The sequence below is a fragment of the Phytophthora sojae genome, assembly GCF_000149755.1.
Source record: "Phytophthora sojae unplaced genomic scaffold PHYSOscaffold_7, whole genome shotgun sequence".
NCBI classification, from domain to species: Eukaryota; Oomycota; class Peronosporomycetes; order Peronosporales; family Peronosporaceae; genus Phytophthora; species Phytophthora sojae.
In genome coordinates, this window is record NW_009258121.1 from 3,459,833 (window position 1) to 3,481,305 (window position 21,473).

Below are 21,473 nucleotides of genomic sequence, written 5' to 3' on the forward strand. Positions count from 1 at the left end.
TGCCGCCAGCAGGTTCTGACCTTGACTGACCATCACTCCTGCAAGTTGATGTTGCCTTTATCAACGTCACTTTCGATTCCGCCTGCTGGAGCGCACCCGACAGTCTAAGACACAACGAGAGAGAGAGAGGGGAAGGTCAGCCCCGACCCAACTCAATCCGACCAGCCAGCCTCAGCCATGGCGGAAGCGCATCAAGCCATCGGCGTCTTCGACGAGCACAAGCGCGGCGTGGAGCTGCTGTACTCGGACGAGGGCATCCGCGTGTCCTTCACCATCCCGCCGCCCCATGAGCTGCGCCGCAGCGTCGTCCGCGAGCTCTTCCACCTCCAGCGCGCGCTCAAGCGCGGCGTGTACCCGGCGCCGCCGCTCGTGGCCATCCTGACGGTTGTAGCCATTTCGGTGATCGTCGTGCTGTCGCCCTCCGAGTCGTGGTGGCGCAGTGGACCCATTTCGGTGGTCGTCTGGCATGTCGGCAACTTCTTGATGCCCTACTGGCACCTGCTGCCCAACTCGGTCTATGTGGCGTACTTGGCGGCATGGGCGGCGTTCCTGGGGCTGCTACTGCTAATGGCGGTGCAGAGGCTGTTCCTCCGCCTGCTGCTGAGCTACAGAGGCTGGCTGTACCTCGCGCCGAGGCAAAAGAGCCGCGTCGTCATGGCCTGGGCGGCGCTGCTCAAGATCTTCGGCGGGCGTAACCCGTTGACGTACTCGTTCCAGGACGCGCTGCCTCGACTCCCGCTGCCGGCGCTCAAGGGCACCGTGGAGAGATACCTTAAGTCGGTGCACCCGCTGCTGACCCCCAAGGAGTACGAGGAGGTGGAGCGCATGGCCGACGAGTTCGTGCACAAGGAGGGGCCCAAGCTGCAGTTCTACCTGTACCTCAAGAGCTGGTGGTCGTCCAACTACGTGACGGACTGGTGGGAGAAGTACGTCTACCTCAAGGGCCGCTCGTCGCTCATGATCAACAGCAACTACTACGCGCTGCCTGGAGCCAACCTGGACTTCAGTCTCACCAAGAAGCCTGTGGCTCTAGCAGCTGCGCTGGTACACGAGTTCCTGCTGTTCAAGCAGGACCTGGACAGGGAGCAGCTCGCCCCGCAGCTCATCCGCGGCATTGTCCCGCTCTGCATGGGTCAGTACCAGAGGATCTTCTCGTGCACTCGCATCCCCGGACGCGAGACCGACACGCTCAAGCTGTACCACCACAAGTCCAAGCACATTGCCGTATTCTGCAACGGCCGCGTGTTCAAGATGCCGCTGTTCGAGAAGGGCCAATACGGCAAGCTGCTGACCAAGTTCGAGATCCAGCGGCAGTTTGAGTGGATTGAAGCAACATCTCTGGCAATGGGAACGTCATCCAACGCTGAGCAGAACTTTGCTGCCCTTACCGCTGCAGGCCGCATCGAGTGGGCGGAGAACCGTGAGCAGTTCTTCTCGAGCGGTATCAACAAGCGGTCGCTGGAGGCTATCGAGTCCGCGGTGTTTGTCATTGTGCTGCAGAACGAAGAGGCCAAGGACTGGAGTTCGATGGGCAAGGATCTCATTCACGGCAGCGGAGGTAACCGCTGGTTCGACAAGTCCTTCAACCTCGTCGTCTACAAGAACAGCGTCGCTGGAATCAATGCGGAACACGCCTGGGCCGACGCCCCAGTGATGGCCCATGCGTGGGAGCAGGTGTACACCAAGCAGTGCTACACTAACCCGTACGATGCGAATGGAGACACGCTGGTACAGTCGGAAGACGAGCGCTCGTCGAAGCTGCCGCCGTGCAGAATGCTACAATGGGATTTCTCGTCTGGCTTAGACAACGCTGTGTTGAAGTCGCTTGCAGACGCCGAGAAGGCGATTGCTGATTTTGACCTCAAGGTCATTTCACACACGGACTACGGCAAGGGTCTGATCAAGAAGTTCCGTGTGAGTCCTGACGCATTCCTTCAGATGGCTCTACAGCTCGCGTACTACCGCAACTCGGGCACCATTACCCAGACGTACGAGTCCAGTATGACGCGCTTGTACCGTGATGGCCGCACCGAAACTGTACGACCCGTGACCGACGAGTCCAAGGCCTTTGTGCTCGGAATGGTGGACCCCAAGCTATCGGACGCCGAGAAGCTGAAGCTGCTTCAGCGCGCGTGCGATGTGCACCAAGACAGTTACCGGAACGCCATGAGCGGCAAGGGCATCGATCGCCACCTCTTCACGCTCTACTGCGTGTCGGTGGGCTTCGGTATCGAGTCGCCGTTCCTGAACAACGCACTCAGCCGACCGTGGCGCCTGTCGACCAGCCAGCAGCCTCAGCAGCAGACCGACAACTGGCGGCTCGTAGAGAAGGCGTTGGAGGGATCCAAGTTCTCGATCGACGATGCGCGCTGCCCTGGCGGAGGCTTCGGCCCTGTCGCAGAAGACGGCTACGGTGTCAGCTACATGGTGGCGGGCGAGGACATGCTCGGCTTCCATATCTCCAGCAAGAAGTCGTGCCCGTCGACCAGCTCGGACAAGTTTGCAGGCGACATCGAGCAGGCTCTGGCTGATCTCAAGGCGCTATGGCACCCGAAGGAGTAAGCACATCGTCGGCCGTATGGTCATGATGAATGTATGGTATCCATGATAGCCAAATCCAATAGTAACAACAGTCAATAGCACATTACATCTTTCCTGCTTTCATCGAGAATCGCTTGGATCCATTACGACGTGCTTGTTCACTCCCTAGGTCTGCTTGTTGGCAGTGGCTTCGCGACGTGCCGCATCCTGCAGCAGCTCCGTGTCCACTTCGCCCGCCGGGATCTGCACGTAGCGGATGGAGCTTCCGCGGATAAAGCAGTTCTTCATGTTCATCTAAAGGGCAATTGCAACACAAAAAGGTTATCCACACGCACTCGATTAGAGAATAATTAATACGTTGGTAAGAGTTTTTATACCGTACCAGTTGGGGGAACTTGTCGCCTTCCACGACCGACACGTTGAGCAGCTTGATGTTGAGATACTGGTCTACCGAGTCGAGCACGCCCATGAGCGCCACGTCGTTCTTGAGCTCCACGGCCACCTCCTTGCCGACCAGCGTCTTGAAGAACGAGTAGAAGAGCTGCAGACACACATCGGGTATACATATAGCGGCAAGGGGTTAGTTAGGGAGGTGTACGCGCGGCAAGAGGGGGCGACACCTTCGCACCATTGTCCTGGTCTTGTGGCTCGAGCAATGATGCTTGGTTTATCAAGGAGACATTTTGACCAATGAACAATAAGGTAGTTGGATTCAACTGGATGGAAAGAAAAGTATACAGTATACATAGTGAAGTGGACACATAATTTGTAGACATGGTATACTAAAGTAATGGTATGTTGCCCTGGTATTGCGTGAATGGCATTTCAGTTTGACTAACTTCCACTAAGACTCTGTTTGCGGCAAACTTTGCCAGCAGGTTCATGAAGACAGCGATTGCGTGAGATCAACTTTTGCGTCGCGATCGATGATCACTGCGGTGTATACATTTTCAGCTATAATAAAAGTATGTGCATCGGGTTCTGGCCATTCTTGGATCTGTTTACTCCGCAGCTTTTGCTTGTTGTGCCAATTGACAACCTAAAGCCGTCTGCACTTCTTGTATTCGCGCTGATCACTTGATACTCGCCTGCATTCTGCTGAAGAGTGTATGCGCCCTTAAAGTTGGTCCTTCACTTCCGGGACTTGGCACACAGTCTCTCACTTTCAAAATTACACCAAGTCAACCAACCAAACACCTCCCAAGCTTCTCCACGATGTCCAGCATCCCCTCGACGTTCAAGGCCTACCAGTTTGCCAGCTACGGCGACGTACTCAAGGAGGCCAAGCTGAACACGCAGACGGCGCTGAAGCCACTGGAACCCACCCAGGTCCGCGTCAAGGTGGTGAGCGCTGCGATCAACCCCCTCGACTACAAGTTGCTCATGTTCGGAGCTGCCTTCCTGCCGACGGCCCCGACTGCTGAGAACCCGTTCCGCATGGGTTTCGACACGGCCGGTGTTATCGTTGAGGTCGGTAGCGGTGACGTCCGTGGCTTCAAGGTGGGCGACGCCGTGTACGGCACTCCCGACATTACTGCCGGCGGAAGCTTTGGTGAATACTTCGCTGTCGACACGAAGTACTTGGCGCACAAGCCGAGCAACTTAACGTTCAACGAAGCTGCTGGAGTGCCGATGGCAGGATTGACCAGCTACCAGGCGCTTAACAACCTCGGAAAGCTCGAGGCTGGACAGCGTGTGCTCATTCTGGGCGGCAGCAGTGCCACGGGTCAATTCGCGATCCAGATCGCCAAGGCTGTCGGTGCCGAAGTCATCACGACGGCCAGCCAGCCCTCGCAACACCGATTTGGTCAAGTCTCTCGGGGCAGACCAGGTTGTCGACTACACGTCGGAGAAGTGGGGCGCCGTCCGTGCTGAGCACTCGGCGGACTTGATCTACGACTGCGGTATGGAGCCTGAGTCCTGGGCCGAGGACGCGCAAAAGGTTCTGAAGCAGAACACCGGCAAGTTTGTCACTATCGGCATGGGCCCGAAGCCGGTGGACTCCCCCATCGGTGCCACCTTTCACCAGCTTTACTTGCACCCGACCCCAGAAGACTTGCAGGGCCTCACAAAGTTGGTCGTGGCCGGCGAAGTCAAGCCAACGATCGATTCGGTCCACCCGCTCGAGAACGTCTTGGACGCTATCAAGCTGCAGATGTCGAACCACGCGAGAGGCAAGATCATCATTGAGGTCGCCAACGAGTAGAGCATTAATGCCTACGGATACAAGTCGAGACACAACGGTTCATGGAGCTCAGATGTTCCTTTTGATCTTTAGCATACAGCAGTCTAACTTTGACTGAACAACATTAATGCGAACGATTTTACTTAGTTGTGTATTTAGAAGCTGATAAACCGTGCCGATTCCTGCTCGGTGACGCGCGGGAGGGCCGAAGAAGCTAGCGGTACGCTAAAGGAATATTTTGTTGCGTAGCACGGTGTCGATGTCGAGCGTTCGTGGCAATATATCCTGACTCCTGAGGTGGCGATACTGTGTCTTGCTGATGAAGTCTGCGGCAGGTTCCAGGCCGATACTGGCACCGCAGACTTGCACGGAGAGAACACGGGTGCTGATACCGATGACGAGCAGCATTGTCGTGCAGCAGAACTTGTTGTTCAGTCGCATTCCAGACGAGGGTCTTTGGTACTGCGAAGAAATTGCAGTGTGCTGGCATCCACCATGCTGGTGCTTTTGGGGAGCTGTGTCGCCTGTCCCCGATAAGACAAACAGGCTCGGTGTCGCATTGGCTGCCCGTCCGAGCGAAGGGCTCAGCTTGCGCCACAGTGTTCAAGAGAGCAACTGAGCTGGACAGCTACTTCCTCGCTCCTAAGAAATAGAAACAATGACATGCTCGTAGCTCATTTGAGAGTACGGTGAAAATCTGAAGATGTTCGGGTGGTCGCTTCAGAAATCTTTCCATGTGTTTTGTGTTTCAGTTGCAAGACGTTTCCTCACAATTGAGGCTTGAGGCTCACACTACGCCAGCCATTTTGTGCCGACGATTACGAGCAACACGTGCCTGTATTTGGTGTAAGTACACGTGTATGCAAGTAGCAAGAACAACTCCGAATGGTCTCTCAAACTCAGACTCGCCGCTTTGGTGAATTCATCAGTTCTTGGTAACGCCACTACTACTGTATTGTAGACTTTCCAGGAGACGCAGATGTCGCCTACCATGGTAGCTTCTAGGTACTTGTCATAATCGCCTGGTATTGCCAGGCTGGCAATATTCCTCCACGAATTGCTCTTCGGCTTCATTTTATTCCACAAACAGCCTTCGGCTCGAGTATCACGGACAGGTACTTGTCGGTGTCATCAACTCGATGATCGACTGGTATAATAGTACTGCCAGAGCTTCTCCACGTTCGGACGCACGTCCGCCTTGGTGTACAGGCCGATCTTATTGAACTCGAGCACCCTGGTGATCCTCCATGCTCATAAGGCGCCGGTTCGAGTCATTGTACATGTAGTCGAGGAGATCCTCCTCACCCTTGCCGGTGACCTCGAGCAGCCGGCAACCTTGTCTCCAGCAATGGGGTGGAGGAGGTTCGTGGTGGTGGAGTGCGAGGGGCACAGACAGTGGCGTGGGAATGTTTAAGCACTCGTTCCGAGGGTGATTCCCCGATTGAGGAGTCATTGAAGTCCATGAACACGACCGCCGGGATGCATTGGATTCGCTTGTCTTCAGTGAAGACTCTTCACGCGCTGCTGCTTCCTCTACGACGTTAAATTCGCGCCAAGTCGCGACCCTGTTCGGGAAAGTTGGGAAAACTGACGCTGCTTTGCCAAACTTGGTCAGCGGTGGTGCGTTGTTGAAGTTCAGTGTAGCCATGTTCAGTTTGACCAGCAGCGATTTGCACAATACCGTAAGCTCACAGGTGACGAGCAGAAGCGCAAGGCTCCAAGACCTCGGTGATCGGTGATCTCAAGACGGTGACGAAGTCGACACCACCCGTACTCATCAAAGGGGTCGTCCTGGTTGATCGCATTTCTGGCGAAGGTGGTCGTGGTGAACTGAGAACGAGTTGGTTGATCCGCTAGCGCCAACTTCAAACACACATCGCGTGAAAGACCGGCCACGGACTCTGGCCAGTGCTGCGCAAGACAGACCAGCGCGAAGCTTGCAAGACGGACGCCAGCGGCATGTTCTCCCCGTCGGCAGCGATGCAGTCGCCCATGTAAAAACCTCGCGAAACTCAATACCGAAACGACGTAGTTAAACATTTTTGATGCTTGTCTTTGCCGCAATGAAAAGTGCAACCACCAAACCAATTCGTCCGGCGGTCAAGCGCGAGGCTGATGGCTGTATGGGATCATCCCATACAGCGAGCAAGCATCCCATTGGGATGCTTGCTCCCCTGTTTGCCTACGGCAGTCGACTCTGGCAGAGCAGAGTTGCTGCAATACAGTAAGTAGCCCGGGATCGGCTAGCGAAACCAGCATGCGAATACGCACAACAATTCAGATTCATGACGGGGAGCTCCATTCATCAATTGCATCTTGGTGTGCACGCGTCGGACATGCGTGGAGTTAACACTCTCCCATAAGTTCTCCAGGACTCGCAAGCCCAAAACAGAGGCCGCGGCAAAGTGAACTCACTCATCTTGCACAGACCCGAGGCGCCGCATTTTCAGCCAGTCACGGCGACCTCGATCTTGTTAAACGCGCTGCCATTGGCGCAAAAGGCGCCGCACCGCCAGAAGATTTGACTCAACGTCCGTTGCACTGCAACCGCCCGACTGACAAGGTTCAAGCGGCAGACTAACTGAGCAGCGCAGTGCAACCTCCTTATCCCCCAAATCGGGAACACGCCACTCCATGCACCGACCTCCTCCATCCTCGCTCTACTCCGCCGCCAGGTCATTCCACATTCGGCTCTGGCCCCCACACACCCGCCCACTCCACCCTCTACCCCCTCCCTCTTCACCACTACCACCACAATGGCTGGAGACAACGTCGCCGTCGCCAAGCCCACGCTCGAGGTCACCGGCAAGGTCAGCGCCGGCAAGGCCGAGGAGGAGTTCCGCAACTACAAGGACTCGGACCGGCACGCGCTCGTGTCGCGCCACTACGCGCTCATGCGCAAGAACCAGACCGTGGCCTTCAACGACAAGATGCAGGCCAAGTACGGCTCCTTCAGCAACACCAAGATGACTATCTGGGAGGCCTTCACGGCGCTCAAGGGCTACGTGGACTCGTCCGACCCGGACTCGTCGCTGCCCAACCTCGAGCACATGCTGCAGACCGCCGAGGGCATCCGCGCCGCCGGCCACCCGGACTGGTTCCAGCTCGTGGGGCTGCTGCACGACATGGGCAAGATCCAGTACCTCTGGGGCCACGCCGAGGACGGCCAGGAGGGCACGGCCGACGGAGACCAGTGGGCGCTCGGCGGCGACACGTGGGTCGTGGGCTGCAAGATCCCCGACTCGGTCGTCTTCCCGGAGTACAACGCCAGCAACCCGGACATGAGCGACCCGCGCTACAACACGGAGAATGGCATGTACGAGCCGCACTGCGGCTTCAAGAACCTCAAGTTCGCCTGGGGCCACGATGAGTACCTGTACCAGATGCTCAAGTTCAACGAGACCACGATCCCGGACGAGGGGCTCGCCATGATCCGCTACCACTCGTGCTACCCGTGGCACAACAAGAAGGAGTACGCGCACCTCATGAGCGAGGACGACTATGAAATGATGGACTGGGTGCTCGAGTTCAACAAGTTTGACCTGTACACCAAGGCGGACGTGCGTCCGGACGTGGAGAAGCTCTGGCCCTACTACCAGTCGCTCATCGACAAGTACCTGCCCGGCAAGCTGTGCTGGTGAGTGGTAGTAGTGACACTCGAACCGAAGCCTGTTATTGTACTGGCGAGATGAAATGCACCACCAAACTTTGACGGAGCGTATCTCAGCATCAAATAATCAGAATGATGTGAGCTTTGTTTTGTTGGAAAGCTCTGTGCTTCCTCTTTTAAGTAAACTACGTTTGGACTTGTAATCGCAGCGAATGAATGATATATACCTAAATGGAAATTGACTGTCCGCCGGTTTCTCGAAAATATCGAGGCCATATGGTGCCATATGATTGCTCTTTTTAAACTAGCGTAGCATCACGGTCGCTGCGCTCATGTTGCTTTAGGGGTCGACCCCCAAAACTATGCTGACCACAGAGTTTTGGACGACGTCCCCACTTGAGGAATTTGAGTACAAAGCCGCTTGCAAATTCTAGCGCTTTATTTCCCCTTTCACGCTCCCCGATATGCTGGCTATTTTGCAAACAACATACCATTCATACGTTGTTATTAACGGTAGACTGATACACCTGACTTGTGGTTCGAATGCCAGTACACTTGTATTTTACTTACTTAGGTAAGTGTAATAGCAGACAACATACCATTCATACGTTGTTATTAACGGTAGACTGATACACCTGAGTTGCGGTTCGAATGCCAGTACACTTGTGTTTTACTTACTTAGGTAAGTGTAATAGTAGAATGTGCACACTCGCACAACGAAAAGTGAATAAGGAGTTAACTTTCGATGTTTCAATTTCGTGGTGTGTTCATTTTCAGAGTGAAAATACGAGCGAATTATTCCAGTAACCTTTCGCGATCCATGTTGAAATTCTTTCTCCAGATGTCATCTGCACCCAGCCGCAATGGCCAATGTTGCTGCCGCGACTATGGCATGCACGGCTGTTCAAAACTGTTAGTCTGCACGCGTAGGTAGATAACCTCATGCACGTTGAGCGCAATAAGGAAACATATACAATGAACGATAACTAGCTCAAAATAATGTAGTTGACCCTGATATCGTACCATCACACATGCATGTAGGGTATCAAAGCAGAGCTGCGACGCCCGAGATCGACCCAACAGAACTGTAATTGAGTGGGCTAATGTATTTGCTTAGTCGAACATCTTTTCATGAGCAACGCAATGAATGAATTAACGCAGACTGGAAAGGAGCAAATAATCGGCGCCTATAGCGTGCAGGAAGGACTTGGAGCTGTCTGATTTCTTTAAAGCGAAGTAGCAGGCGACCTCGAACGGGCCAAAAGAGAGCCATTGTTGCTACCAAGAAGCACCGACACGGACTCCGGCTCGTACACCCCAGCTCATCGTCCAGCTCGTCATCCGCGCATAGCCTTCAATGTAATTTAGAGAAGTTGCTGCTCGACAGTACCCGGTCATCAGCATGCAAAGCTGCTTGCTACTTGGTGTAGCGTTGGCGCTTCCTTGAGGCTCTGCTTGTTGATGCTTGGACTCTCTGTTGTGCGCTGGTCAAGCGGTCCCGAAGGGCCGCAGACTTCTTACCAACGGCCTCAGAGCGACCCTTCTTACGACAGCATAAGTTTGAAAGGCAAATAGGCTTAATAAAGGGTCCTAATCGGGTCCAAATAAGGGTAAAATGTCACGTTTAAGTCTATTTCTGATGTCCTCCATACTAACAGTCGAATTTGCTGTTGTTTCATAACTTCGACCCTCTGGTTTATAGCATCTAACGATAGTGACGTCGGGTCAGCTCAGATAAATCCGTGCCGATACCACCTTCCGATAAGCATCTAAATGTTGTTTAACCGAGGTATTTTTTTCATGTTTTGGCCGTGTGAGCGATTCTAAATTGTGACCCTAACCCATTCGCAGAATTAATGTAAAAAGTAAAGCGGAGTGTATATAAGAGACGTAAAAACTCCATAAAACGGAGTCTCATGATTATAGGGGACTTCGTCCCCAAAGATAATAATTTAGTATAGTACTAAATTATTGCGCACTTTCTGTAACGCGTTTTATGCCCATTATTGGTTGACGACGCCACCACAACCGGCGAGATCAACAGCGCCTGGAACACTTCCTACGCGGTTGGCGCTCATGAAACTACGTTTGTTTGATGAACCAGAAGCCGAGCTTTACCCTGACGCTTAGCTTTCTCGATTTATCATCTTCGTTTAGGAAATATGGCAAAAAATGTCGTGTGCAGATCAGACAAGCACGTCTTTCCCGCTGCAGAAATCGCCGGATGATGCCGATAAAATTAAGAAGTAGGATACTAACACGTGCGCACCTACATTCTGCATGTTATGCTGTTTTCATTGCTGGTCTTCTTGCCTTTATACGCTAAGTACTTTTGAAATTATGGACAAATGAAAATTTTGGTGGTGCATTTCATCTCGCCAATACAATAGTGGAATAAAATGAAGTTGAAAACGCAAGAGCAGTTTGTGAATTGTGAGGTCTATATGAGATTTAGAGCAACTGCTGTAGGAGGCGACTACCGACTTGGATAAGATCGAGAAGCTCGCAATGCAAACTTCAGCTTCCGTCGCCGATTTCTTATCCTCTCGATCTTAGATCTTCCAGGTGAAGTGGAGCACGACAATCAAGACAAGACCGTTTGATACAGAACGCGCGTTTATATATACTTTGGGGGTAGAAAGCTTCCGGCGGCTTCGCATGGAGGTCGGCCTGGCTGCTGTTTGTGGTGCGTCATTGGGGGGCACAATTGGCGAAGGCGAGCTGGCATGCATATCTACAATATCTACTTACTGATTATAAAGTTGCTGGGCGTGCAGCGGTGGCTCAGTTCTGCTCGGTGATCCTTGGTGCGTTCATGTAGAGCTCGTAGAGGTCGGCGCGTTTGCGCAGGTGCTCCTGCATGGGGCCCAGCAGGCGCTTGAAGGTGGCTCGGTCCAGCACAAGCAGCTTGGTCTTGCGCATGGCTGTGACAGTGGCTTGGCGCACGTCGTCGTGGATGAGCGCGAGCTCGCCGAAGAAATCGCCGGCGCCGAGCCGTGCTGACACTTCCTCGCCTCCGCGCGTGCACTTGACCTCGCCGTCTGCAATAATATAGAAGTCGTCGCCCCTGGATCCCTCCGTGAGGATGGTGTCTCCCGACTCGACGAACTGTACGCGCAAGGCGTCGGCCACTGTCATCTTCTCGTAGCTCGACAGCGTCGAGAAGATGGGCACCTGGCCCAGGAAGTCCAGGTAGAGTGCGCGCTGCTGCATGGTGGTGGCCATGAGCACCCGCTTGAACGTGACGCGGTCCAGCGACCAGCACTCGACGGGCGTCTTGGCGCGCACGGTGGCGGCGCGCGGCGAGTCGTACAGCAGCGCCAGCTCGCCGAAGAAGTTGCGCGGGGATGTGGCGCACACCTCGCCCACCACGCGGTCGTTCACGAGCACGTCGCACACGCCGCTGTCGAGGATGAAGAACCTGTCTCCGCCGACGTCGCCCTGCGTCACGACATCCACGTCGGCGTCCACGGCCACGTACTTCATGGCGTCCACCAGCACCTGCAGCGTGTCCTCCGGGATGTTGGCGAACAGCAGGTTCCTGCGCACGGATCTCCGGATCGAGTCCGCGTCCTGCGCGCTCTTGGGGTTCACGGGGGGCGTCCACTGCTCGTTGGGCGGCGGCACGAAGGACGACACCACGGAGCGGCGGTGCGTGCTGGTGGCGCCGCCCAGCCGCGCCGTGATGGCGCCGAAGTCCACCGAGTACTCGCGGTCCTCGGCGTCGCTGTCGCTGGCGGAGGAGGGCGCGTCCTCCTCCTCCGTCTCGTCGTCCTCCGAGTCCGACAGGTCGGCGCCCTTGCGGTCCGCGCGCTGCGTCTTGAGGCGCTTCTTCTTGGCGGCCAGGTCGTCGTCGTCCGCCGCGTCGCGCGCCTTGCTGTCCGCAGCGGGCGCGAGCTTCTCGCCGCAGTCCTTGGCGGGCATGGCAAAGCTAGCTGGTTCGATAGTAAGTTATCAGGTTGTGGGGCTTGCACTTGAGTGGGGGAACCGCGAATGAAGGACGACGCTTGGCGCTTGTTTTTCTTCTTTTATTGTCGCAGATCTTGATCTCGTCCTTCTCCTTCTTATGCGTCGCCGCCGGCATAGTGGGCGCAAGTGATTTTTGGTGGGCTCTGATACGTAGTGGTAAGATCGCTGGCGTGGCGCCCATTCGGCGGCCAATCAGTGCGCAGCTTACTTTGCTGATAACTCGTTTGTCTAAAAGTCTCGCGCGGTGATTGGCCGCCGGGATTGAAGTGGCCGAAATGCCGATGGCGTGACCGCGCTGCGCTTCGCCTCTCAGCTGTATGCTTGCTACTGCGGCTTGTTGCTGTTGCCTGTTACCTATGGTTGACCGCCCTCCTCCAGGACAAGACCGAGTTCGTCGTTGTCCTACCGTAGGCGTTTCGGGGCTTTTCCGGTGTGGCTGAGAATGAAACCAGCACTGCTACGTGGACGTACTAATCCAGGCCAAGGAAGAACAGCAAAGGTAGGCAGTCTTATCGCGAGCTGGCCAATTTTGGATTCCTCCTTGTTAACCGTCGCCTACCTCAGTCAACGTTCATGGGCGATAAACGAAGACGACGGTCGGCTGCTTGCTTGCTAGTCATGGAATGCTCTCCGCGGAGATTGATCATCAGGTAGGTTTTACTTGCCCGCTTTTAGCTGCGGTGCATTTTGCACACAACGTCAAAAACTATTATGATGGTAGGAACGATACGAGGCGCCTCGTCGTATAAAAAGCCCCGCGTCTGCCGGCGCGTGGTCACGGTTGAGATGGCGTGCGTAGCACGAACGCGAGTGGATGCGTGAGGCGGCGGGCGCATTGAGCAGTGTGCCACAGATCTCGAGGCCCTGCCACCGGTACATTCAGCTCACACTGGTGACGACCATAGCTCCCGTTTTGACGTAGAAGAAAGTTGGATGTTCAAGCTCATGTCTTCATGATCCTACAGTTCCCACGAAGGCCTGCAGGTGTCCAGGCAGGACCCTAGCGACAGGTTCCAAGTGCTTCCTGCATCCTTGTGGCACACGAGGAGCGAGTCATCTGGGGTATCACGAAGCCATCAGCAGTATCCAGCCCGCCTTGCATTTGCCGATGGCTGTCGCAGTGGCGCGGTCATGGTTCATTAACAAACTCACCGCCGAGATGGAGGCAACGCAGAGCGGCGACAGCTCCAGCAACAAGAAGGCCACTGCCGCGACGTCAGCCTCCGACTTGAAGACCGTCTGCAGAGTGACTGCTATCCAGTCGGCAGGACCAAGCCAACCAGCGGACAACACCGTCGACACGGTCACGGGCAAGCACTGCGCCGACTTGGCTCAGCGGTCCAACCGCCTTGCCTTGCTCAAGAGGGCGAGTCTGTCCGATATCTGTCAAGCCGATGCCTGGGCCAAGCCCGCGGTGGCGGGCGTGACGAGCGACTTGGTAGCATTTGTTGCAATTTGGGCGTTTGCAGCCCCCCTTCCAGAAGCCGCCGCAGCGGTGGATCCGCCCAAGAAGAAGCGAGGCTGCAAGGTGAAGCCCAAGAACGCGCCCGAATACATGGTGCGAAAGCTGCAGCCACCGCCTGCGTTCAACAAAAGCGTGAGCTCCGTCGCGAAGCGCGTGTGCCAAGCGGGCGCCGGAAACACCTTCTGCAACAAGTGGCCGCAGACCCGGGCGCTCTCCGCCGTAAAGGCGCAGACACATCAAGGAGGCCGATACATGTTGAAGTGAAGCTTGAGAGCCAACATAAGTTAACGTACCACTTTTATGGTTCCATGTATCCATCTGTCCTTTCATTCCACAGCACAGTTCCATCCCACCACGCAGGTCCTTACTCTGCGGGAAGAAGTCCGCGCGCCATCATCACCAACACTCGAAGCGCCCAAGGTTCCAGGGGCGGACTGAGCCGGATGGCGGGCGACAAGAGCTGCCGCCACGTGGGGCAGGCCGTGCGCGCGCCCGAATTCCGCCGCGAGCTCAAGAAGCGCGCGCAGCTGCTGTGCGAGGGCTGCGCGGCGCCGTCGCGCGCGTCTCTGGCCGCGTCCCGCCGCAGCAGCAGTCAGTCCCTGTCCTCCTCCACGTCCTCCGCCGCCTCCGCGGAGGACCCGCAGGCCGCCGCGCTGCGCAGCTGGGACGAGTACGCGGAGGCCACGGACCTGCTCGTGTGCGTGAGCTGCGGCTTCGTGGGCTGCTTCAGCGACGGCCACTTCAGCCTGCACCTGCAGTCGCACCCCAAGCACTTCGTGGGGCTGCAGCTGGCCGCGCGCACGTTCTGGTGCGAGCCGTGCAACCTGGAGATCCCCGAGGACGCGCGCGCCAAGGTGGAGAGCGCGCGCCAGGAGTTCTGCGCCGCGCTGGACGAGATCGCGGCCAAGAAGCGCCGCCAGCTGCGCAACCAGATGCGCGCCGCCGTGTCGCCCATCGCCACGCCCAACGGCTCGGCGCACAACCTGCTGGAGCTCGAGGCGCACGCGGACACGCCGCCGGTGCCGCGCGGCGCGCTGGCGCTCGAGACGAAGCCCCGGGAGGACGTAGAAGACCAGAGCAGCAGCAACGGCGCCGCGCTGCTCAACATGCCGCTGCGCACCAAGGCCAGGGACGACAAGGCGCGCCGCAGGATGCTCAAGACGGCCATGCACAAGCGCGAGCCCGTGCAGACGATCAGCATTCCCCAGTCGAGTGGGGCGGAGGACGCAGCGGCGAATGGGGAGCGCGAGCTGCCCAATACGGTGTTGGGCTTCACGAACTTGGGCAACACGTGCTACTTCAACGCGTCCATGCAGGCGCTGCTCACGGCGACGCACTACTTCCCAGAGCACACGCACATTGAGGAGGTGCTCGAGATGAACAACGCGCCTATCACGACTACGTTCACGTACGCTGGAGCTTTGAGTTGTGCTACTGGAACTGGAAGGAGGAGAGCGGAGTTTCTGACGCCGATGGATGTTTTTGCTGTAGGATGCTGCACGAGACGGTGAAGAAGCGCGCGCGGAAGGCTCTGGCGGGCGAGTCTCCGTCGGACAAGCGCGGTAAAAGCTCCAGGAGCAGTCGCTCGCGGTCTAGCTCCTCGTCGGTACTAACCGTGGCGCCGCTGCTCAAGGAAATGCGCTCCAAATTCTCGCAGTTCCGTGGCAGCTACCAGCAGGACGCGCACGAACTGTTCACGAGCTTCCTTTGGGCTGTGGACGAGGAGATGGACCCTCCACTGCCTCCTTCCGACGAGCCTGCTGATGAAGGCACGAAGGATAGCGTTACGAACAGCAGTGTTAGCACGGTGACGTCTTCGGAGCTACCAGACGACGACGGGGATGACTCTTCTCGTCGGAATGGAACGTGGCCCGAAGAGGACGTCACGGACAATGAAATGACAGAGGAGGGCGAGCAAGAAACAGAGGAGGAAGGCAGCGAAAGCGACGCCGACAACTCGGAGCAGGAGGAGACGAAGCAGATCTTTGTCAAGACGGAGACAGGAGAGACGATCTCCATGCAGGTGCCCAAGAGCGCAACGGTTAAAGAGGTGCAGCACTTGCTGGCCAAGAGGCTAAACCTAAACGAGGAGGACATGATGCTGGACGCGTCGAAGGTCGAGACGACGCGCGCAACATTGTCGTCGCGGCCGTCCGCTGTGCTCCACGCCCGAGCGGAGAAGCGAAAAATGTATTCGAGGCTCAATTTTACGCGCAACTTGTTCGGAGGTGCACTGACGACTGCGGTGACGTGCAAAGCGTGCGGTAACCGGACGGAGATTGTCGAGGACGCCTTCCACCTGAGCGTGTCCGTGCCCGATGGACGCCACCACGAGCTGGCGACGACGGACTGCCTCGACAACTTTGTGACCGAGACTCAACTGCTCGTGGAGGCCAACAACGGCTACGACTGTGAGAAGTGCTCGCGACAGACCAAGGTGCGCAGCGCTGCCGGTCGGTTCATCCGAAAGAAGCGGCTCGGGTCGAACGCTGAACCAGAGATGGAAGTCGTCTTGCGAGACGCCTCTATGCAGATGTTCGTATCGGCTTTGCCTCGAGTCCTCGTGGTGCACATCAAGCGTCTGGCGCGCTCTCGGAAGATCACGCAGCACATTTCCTTCGACGAGAAGCTAGATATAACGCCGTACGTGAGCGACACGCTGCGTCAGGGAGGTGGCGACGCAAAGAATCACTCGTTGTGCTACGAACTCATTGCGGTTGTGGTGCACATGGGCAACAAACGGTCGGGTCACTACGTGGCGTATGTGAGTCGCTCGCGTCGGCGTGAAGCCCTGCTGCTTCGGTCACGCAGTCGCCTCACGTCAGAGGATGGTGCAACTGCAGCGCCCGAGGTTCTGACGCCGAAAAATAGCGATGGATCCACGCGAACATGGTACTATGTCTCGGACACCGTCGTCAAGCGCGTGCCGTTCGAGCAAGTGCTAAAGTGCGAAGCGTACATGCTGTTCTACCAGCGCCGACCGAAAGCCAAGACGACGCCAGTTTCTTCTCCTACAGCAGAGACAGACCGATCGCCGACGGAAACGTCATTGTGAAAGAAGCCGGCGGCGGTCGGATGATCAGAGCCAGACCTTGCTATGAGGATACCCCCAAGGTATAAGGCTACTCAATAGACGACACTGAGAGAGGGATGTGTTGTGTGTGTGCGCGTGTGTGTTGAGCAGTCAGGGGCCAGCAGCAGTCCAAGACAATCGTACTGCAGCTCAGGTTCAGGTTGCTGTTTTCGGCCTAGTGGTGCGTCGTCACAGCTTTGGTCTAAAGCGTTTCGCCAGTGTTTTATTAGCTTCATGGGCGCGAGCGCTGTCAAGAGTCTGGTTGTTTGAGAGTTCACATCGGGCTAGCGGTGAAGCATGAGCAGCGACGCACACGATGCGTCAAGCACCGAGGCTCAAGATGTTGGCGCTGATGGCACTTCACTGAGCGAGGACAACGAAGAGGAAAACAAATGGCGTCAGGAGCTGAACGACTTCCGTGCTGCGATGGGGGAAGCCGAGGAGACCTGCGTGTTTCTGGTGGAGGACCTACTGGCCGCGATTTTCCAGGAGATGCAAGTGCGCTCGGAGAATGCGTCCCTCTTCGCGACGTCAGCGCGGCGCATGTGCGCACAAGCGTTCGAGAGCGTGGATATGAGCGCATTCGAGCCGTCGGACTCGCTCGATCGAATACCTGGGCCCACGCAGCACGAACCAAGCGGGAGACAGCAGATACTCAAGCCACACAGTAAATGGGCGCCAAGTCCTCGGTCTCGAAGAAATCTCAGCCCGGAAGCTTCAGCATTGGAGTCATCGCTGCCCGCACCTCCTCCGCCGCTGTTGTTCCTGCGACGCTTATCCAACTTTCTCGAGAACCGTGCGGATCGCGCTGGCCTGGAGCTGCAGCGCTTCAACTTGTCGGAGGCGATCTTGTCGTTGACTGGCAAACGCAAACTTTTGGGCGTTGGGAATGCTGACGGGGTGGATTATGGTGAATGGTGCATCTCCGTCGACCACGTCTCTGCGTTCCTGCAAATACTACTGGCTAAAGGGCTCGTGAGCGCGGTGCCCAGTACAATTCAATTCGTGATGGGCGCCAACCGAGAGGCTTTGGAGAAAAAGATGCACTCTCAAACTCGCGTGGCACTGCCACATATCCAGCAATTCGTGCAGAAGGCGTTGCTAACTGCAGAAGAAGAGGAGGAGAGCAGCCGTGAGCAGCGCAGTCAGCCTCCTCTGTTCCCCGCCAGTAAGCCGAAAGCCAAGGTCGATAGTGAATCTACGCCGCGATCTCGTATCTTCCAGACCGAAGTCCCTTTCATCAAGGTTAACTTCTCCGCGTTGTTGAAGCGCACAATGGCGATACCTGAGCAACCTGAAGTGGGGCCTGAGCAGGAGTTATTGAGTAGCTACATGGAGGAAGTTGCGCCTCGGGCCATTGAAATGGACCGTCGTGCTCCTGGCCAAGTGGCCACGAAAGCAGCGCTGAGCGCTGCAAACCCGTCGCAGCGAGCCATTTCGCGCAAAGTGCTGTTGATGATGGCGCCATCTCCTCGACAGGGAAGTCGGTGGAAGACAGTGCGTCACAAACTCATCGTCCCTCCTGCCGATGAAGCTGGAGCCGATGGAGTCATGACCATAACCGCTGAGGCTGACATGGAGCTCCATCTTGCGGGCGACAAACCCCCTGTGCCAGCACCGCCTACACATGGCACCTCGGCTGAGAGAAAAGCCCCTGGACTAGCAGTGCAGACCACAGAGAGCGAGGAAATGCCCGATGCGGCAGCGCTTTCCAACATTTTCTCGCTTGGAACACCCAGACAGCTTTCGGCTCTGGAATTGGCCCGACGGAACGACTTGCTAGCCCAACTAGAACGGGAAGCAGCGCGCGCTCAGCGTCGAGCATCGACAACTCTCATCGCCTCGATGAGTCTGGGTGGGCCCTCCGTCGGGCGTGACAGTGATGAGGCCATGCGTCCCTCGCAGGCGGATCACCAGCACTTCCAAGCCTACGTAGCCGCCAACTCTGTAGTTACGATGGGGGTCACATCCGACGGACATTCGGGCGCTCTGTCTCCCACACGACCACAGCAGAACGACCAAGCGGGTGCAGCACAACATCGAGGACGGGCGAATTTTGTACGCAGCAAGTTCGAGCTGGAGCGCGACACTCTGCCGTTTACAGTCTCTGACGGCAACGCTCACGCGCGGGAGGAGCAGGAGCGACTTTCAGCGGCGATGTGCTCTCCCATCAAGCGACCCAGAGCGTCTGTCGTAGTCCCAACACCCCCACCCGAGACGCCCGGACGCCCCATCCAGACAGCCTCCACTCTTGCTCACTTACCTCAACTAGACTCGTCACGGCTGGCGGTGGGCGTGAGCGCCGTTGTGAGGGGCGTTGAAAAGCGTGGACCTCGAAGGAATCCAAGCCGCAAGTCGCGCCTCCAGCTCCACAACTACAGCGTAAGTGCCTGGTACGACGTTGTTTTATCTCAATTCTTACCGAGGTCTGACGAGTTGTGCTGTCATTTCCAGACAGCTTTCGATGGTGTGGATGACCAGGACGAGACTGAGGTGAGTACTGGTGGGCAGATGCCGTTTTCTCCTGTCCGGACGTCAGCGCCGCCTTCTTTTGCTACTCCGCCATCAAAAGGAGCACTAGCTAAAGGCAAAGGAGAATCGGCCCGTGACGTTCGATTGCCCATGATTCCAGTGGTCTCCCCTATCAAGGCAAGTCCTCACCGGAAACACGTCGCTTTCAAGTTCCAGAACAGCGCCGACAATGAGAAGCGCGCCTCTGAAGCAACGCCACCCAAGGCCCAAGCGCAACGGAAGCGTTCGCCGCCGAAGACGAAGCAAGCAGTGTGGGAGGCCAAGACCCGGTCGCCACCCCGGTCCCGGAATCCCTACTTCGCCTCAGGCCGCAACTTCCGCAAGATTCAGCGGTGCGTGTACGAAGAAGACGAGGAGGAAACGTCCAGTGCCAGGCGTCTAAAGCAGGAAGAGCAAGCGGCCAACTTGTTTCGACAGGTAAACACTCGTGCTTTCTCGTGTCGCTATCCCCTGCAACGTCTTGCCTAACCTTTGCTCTGTTTGACATTGGACAGCCGATGGCAGCTCCTCGACGAAACGTGTTGCCCACGACGTCCGAGCTTGACGAGTGATAAAGCTAACTTTTGGGAAACAAGTGGCACTATTAACCTGTTTCCCCCTAGTCTTGCGGGCTCTTATGTTCATCCTACGTGTATTTCGTTGATTTCGTTGTCGGTGAGAGTTTTGGGTTGGGTCGAGGAGCGCCTTGCATTTGCGAGGGGTGTCGACGGTGGGCTGGAGACCATGGTACGTCCCAGCAAGCTGTACGCGTCTGTGGCCGGGTGCTCGTGCAGATAGGCCATCGCGTCTTCCACACGGATCGAGTCGTGCTGTTCTCGGCCCAGAGCGCTGAAGATCTTGTCGACGACATGGCGTGCAACCTCAAGAGCTTCGGGCGTCTGCGGCACTAGAAGACTAGCCAAGAAGAAGAGCCGCACTTCGTGTCGCTGGATGAAGCCGTCTCCGTTGAGGTCGTACGCGTGGAAGAGGAAGTCGACGCGGCGAGAGGCGTCGCCCTTCTCCAGAGCACTCAGTGCAGCGATGAACTCGGGCCAGTCCAGCGCTCCAGAGCCGTCCTTATCCAGCACGTCGAAGGCCCGATCAACGAAGAACTGGTCCTCCACCGACAGCTGCGGGATGCCGTGGCGTAGTGTTTCTTTATCCACGCCGTGCGGGTTCTTGGACATGGAGCACAGCGCCTTGAATCGAGCCCACCGGGCGAACAGCTCAGCGCGGGAATAGCCGGTAGCCGCCATGAGCGCGGCCAGGTCCTGCTCCTGGAGGAATCCGTGCTGCTCGGCCACTGTAGGAGTTGCGCTGGTTGAAGCCGGCTCGGATCGGGGGCGTTGCACGGGTCGAGCTTTCTGCTGTTGTTGTTGTTGCTGTTGCTGACGAGACCTGGGTGAGAGTTTTGTCGGCGGTGGGGTGGCGATGAACGTTCGTGGAGCAGCAGTAGTAGCTGCATTGTTGTTAGAATGCGCGGCTCTGAGTTCTGCTGTCTGGAGTATCTTCCTGTGGGCGTGGGCAACTCGCGAACGGAGCTCGGACAGTTCCTGCTTGACTGGAGACGCTCGACGAGTGCTGTCATCTTTTGATGCACTTTGAGGAGGCTTGGCGAGGTGCTTGAGATGCAGTTGCTCCGTGTGCATGTTGTACGCGGAGCTGACGGACAGACGCGAGAGGTTCCGCTCGGGCATGGGCTTGGTGCGCAGCAGCGAGAACTCCCTCATACACGACAAGTCCAGCAGCGTCCGACCGCGCAGGGCATCCAAGAAGTTGGAAGCGGATCCTGCAGGGGCCGTGAGGGAGAAGGCAGAGGAGTCTTCGACCTCGGACGGCATCGTGAAGGCGAACGGGAGCGTGGCGAGGCCGCGACGACGGCGCGGAGGTTTCCGCGTGAGCTGGTTGGCCCCATTCCAGCGCGCTGACAGGGAAGGGAAGACGTCGAGCTCCGTGTACGGCGCCGGCACTCGCGGCTGTGGTGGCTGAGTGTAACCTCGAGCGAACCGCGGCGTCGACGGGTGTGATCGATCAGCCATTGCAGTGCATGAAAGCCGCCGACCGGCAAGGTGTGGCTCGGACAACGAGCAAAGGCTCTCAACGCTGAGCTTGGTGCTAT

The 21,473-nt window shown here is 56.9% G+C and overlaps 8 protein-coding genes across 8 annotated transcripts; 4 read left to right on the top strand and 4 right to left on the bottom strand.

Moving 5' to 3' along the window:
* Positions 1 to 177: 177 nt before the first annotated feature.
* PHYSODRAFT_563288 (hypothetical protein) lies at positions 178 to 2,662 on the top strand (the record flags this gene model as incomplete). Its single annotated transcript, XM_009534586.1, has 1 exon — positions 178 to 2,662. The coding sequence occupies one exon, from the start codon at positions 178 to 180 to the stop codon at positions 2,560 to 2,562; it is 2,385 nt and encodes a 794-aa protein (XP_009532881.1). The 3' UTR covers positions 2,563 to 2,662.
* A 44-nt stretch (positions 2,663 to 2,706) lies between these two features.
* PHYSODRAFT_317573 (hypothetical protein) lies at positions 2,707 to 3,425 on the bottom strand (the record flags this gene model as incomplete). Its single annotated transcript, XM_009534587.1, has 3 exons — positions 2,707 to 2,835; positions 2,924 to 3,082; positions 3,414 to 3,425. 3 exons carry the CDS (start codon positions 3,423 to 3,425, stop codon positions 2,707 to 2,709), a joined length of 300 nt encoding a protein of 99 aa, XP_009532882.1.
* Positions 3,426 to 3,756: 331 nt separating this feature from the next.
* Positions 3,757 to 4,747, top strand: PHYSODRAFT_249023 (hypothetical protein; the record flags this gene model as incomplete). The annotated part of the gene is made up of 2 exons (XM_009534588.1): positions 3,757 to 4,308; positions 4,373 to 4,747. The coding sequence occupies 2 exons, from the start codon at positions 3,757 to 3,759 to the stop codon at positions 4,745 to 4,747; spliced, it is 927 nt and encodes a 308-aa protein (XP_009532883.1).
* Positions 4,748 to 7,419: 2,672 nt separating this feature from the next.
* PHYSODRAFT_361566 (hypothetical protein) lies at positions 7,420 to 8,367 on the top strand (the record flags this gene model as incomplete). The annotated part of the gene is made up of 2 exons (XM_009534589.1): positions 7,420 to 8,042; positions 8,217 to 8,367. Exons 1-2 carry the CDS (start codon positions 7,483 to 7,485, stop codon positions 8,365 to 8,367), a joined length of 711 nt encoding a protein of 236 aa, XP_009532884.1. The 5' UTR covers positions 7,420 to 7,482.
* Positions 8,368 to 8,393: 26 nt separating this feature from the next.
* On the bottom strand, positions 8,394 to 8,615 carry PHYSODRAFT_388477 (hypothetical protein; the record flags this gene model as incomplete). The annotated part of the gene is made up of 1 exon (XM_009534590.1): positions 8,394 to 8,615. A coding segment is annotated over one exon (222 nt), but the record flags the coding sequence as incomplete, so codon positions are not given.
* Positions 8,616 to 11,120: 2,505 nt separating this feature from the next.
* On the bottom strand, positions 11,121 to 12,319 carry PHYSODRAFT_361567 (cyclic AMP-dependent protein kinase-like protein regulatory subunit; the record flags this gene model as incomplete). The annotated part of the gene is made up of 1 exon (XM_009534591.1): positions 11,121 to 12,319. The coding sequence occupies exon 1, from the start codon at positions 12,258 to 12,260 to the stop codon at positions 11,121 to 11,123; it is 1,140 nt and encodes a 379-aa protein (XP_009532886.1). The 5' UTR covers positions 12,261 to 12,319.
* A 1,145-nt stretch (positions 12,320 to 13,464) lies between these two features.
* PHYSODRAFT_249093 (hypothetical protein) lies at positions 13,465 to 19,926 on the top strand (the record flags this gene model as incomplete). The annotated part of the gene is made up of 7 exons (XM_009534592.1): positions 13,465 to 14,030; positions 14,108 to 15,178; positions 15,262 to 16,716; positions 17,170 to 19,225; positions 19,298 to 19,336; positions 19,493 to 19,792; positions 19,870 to 19,926. 7 exons carry the CDS (start codon positions 13,465 to 13,467, stop codon positions 19,924 to 19,926), a joined length of 5,544 nt encoding a protein of 1,847 aa, XP_009532887.1.
* A 69-nt stretch (positions 19,927 to 19,995) lies between these two features.
* Positions 19,996 to 20,610, bottom strand: PHYSODRAFT_517254 (hypothetical protein; the record flags this gene model as incomplete). Its single annotated transcript, XM_009534593.1, has 1 exon — positions 19,996 to 20,610. One exon carries the CDS (start codon positions 20,608 to 20,610, stop codon positions 19,996 to 19,998), a length of 615 nt encoding a protein of 204 aa, XP_009532888.1.
* Positions 20,611 to 21,473: the final 863 nt, after the last annotated feature.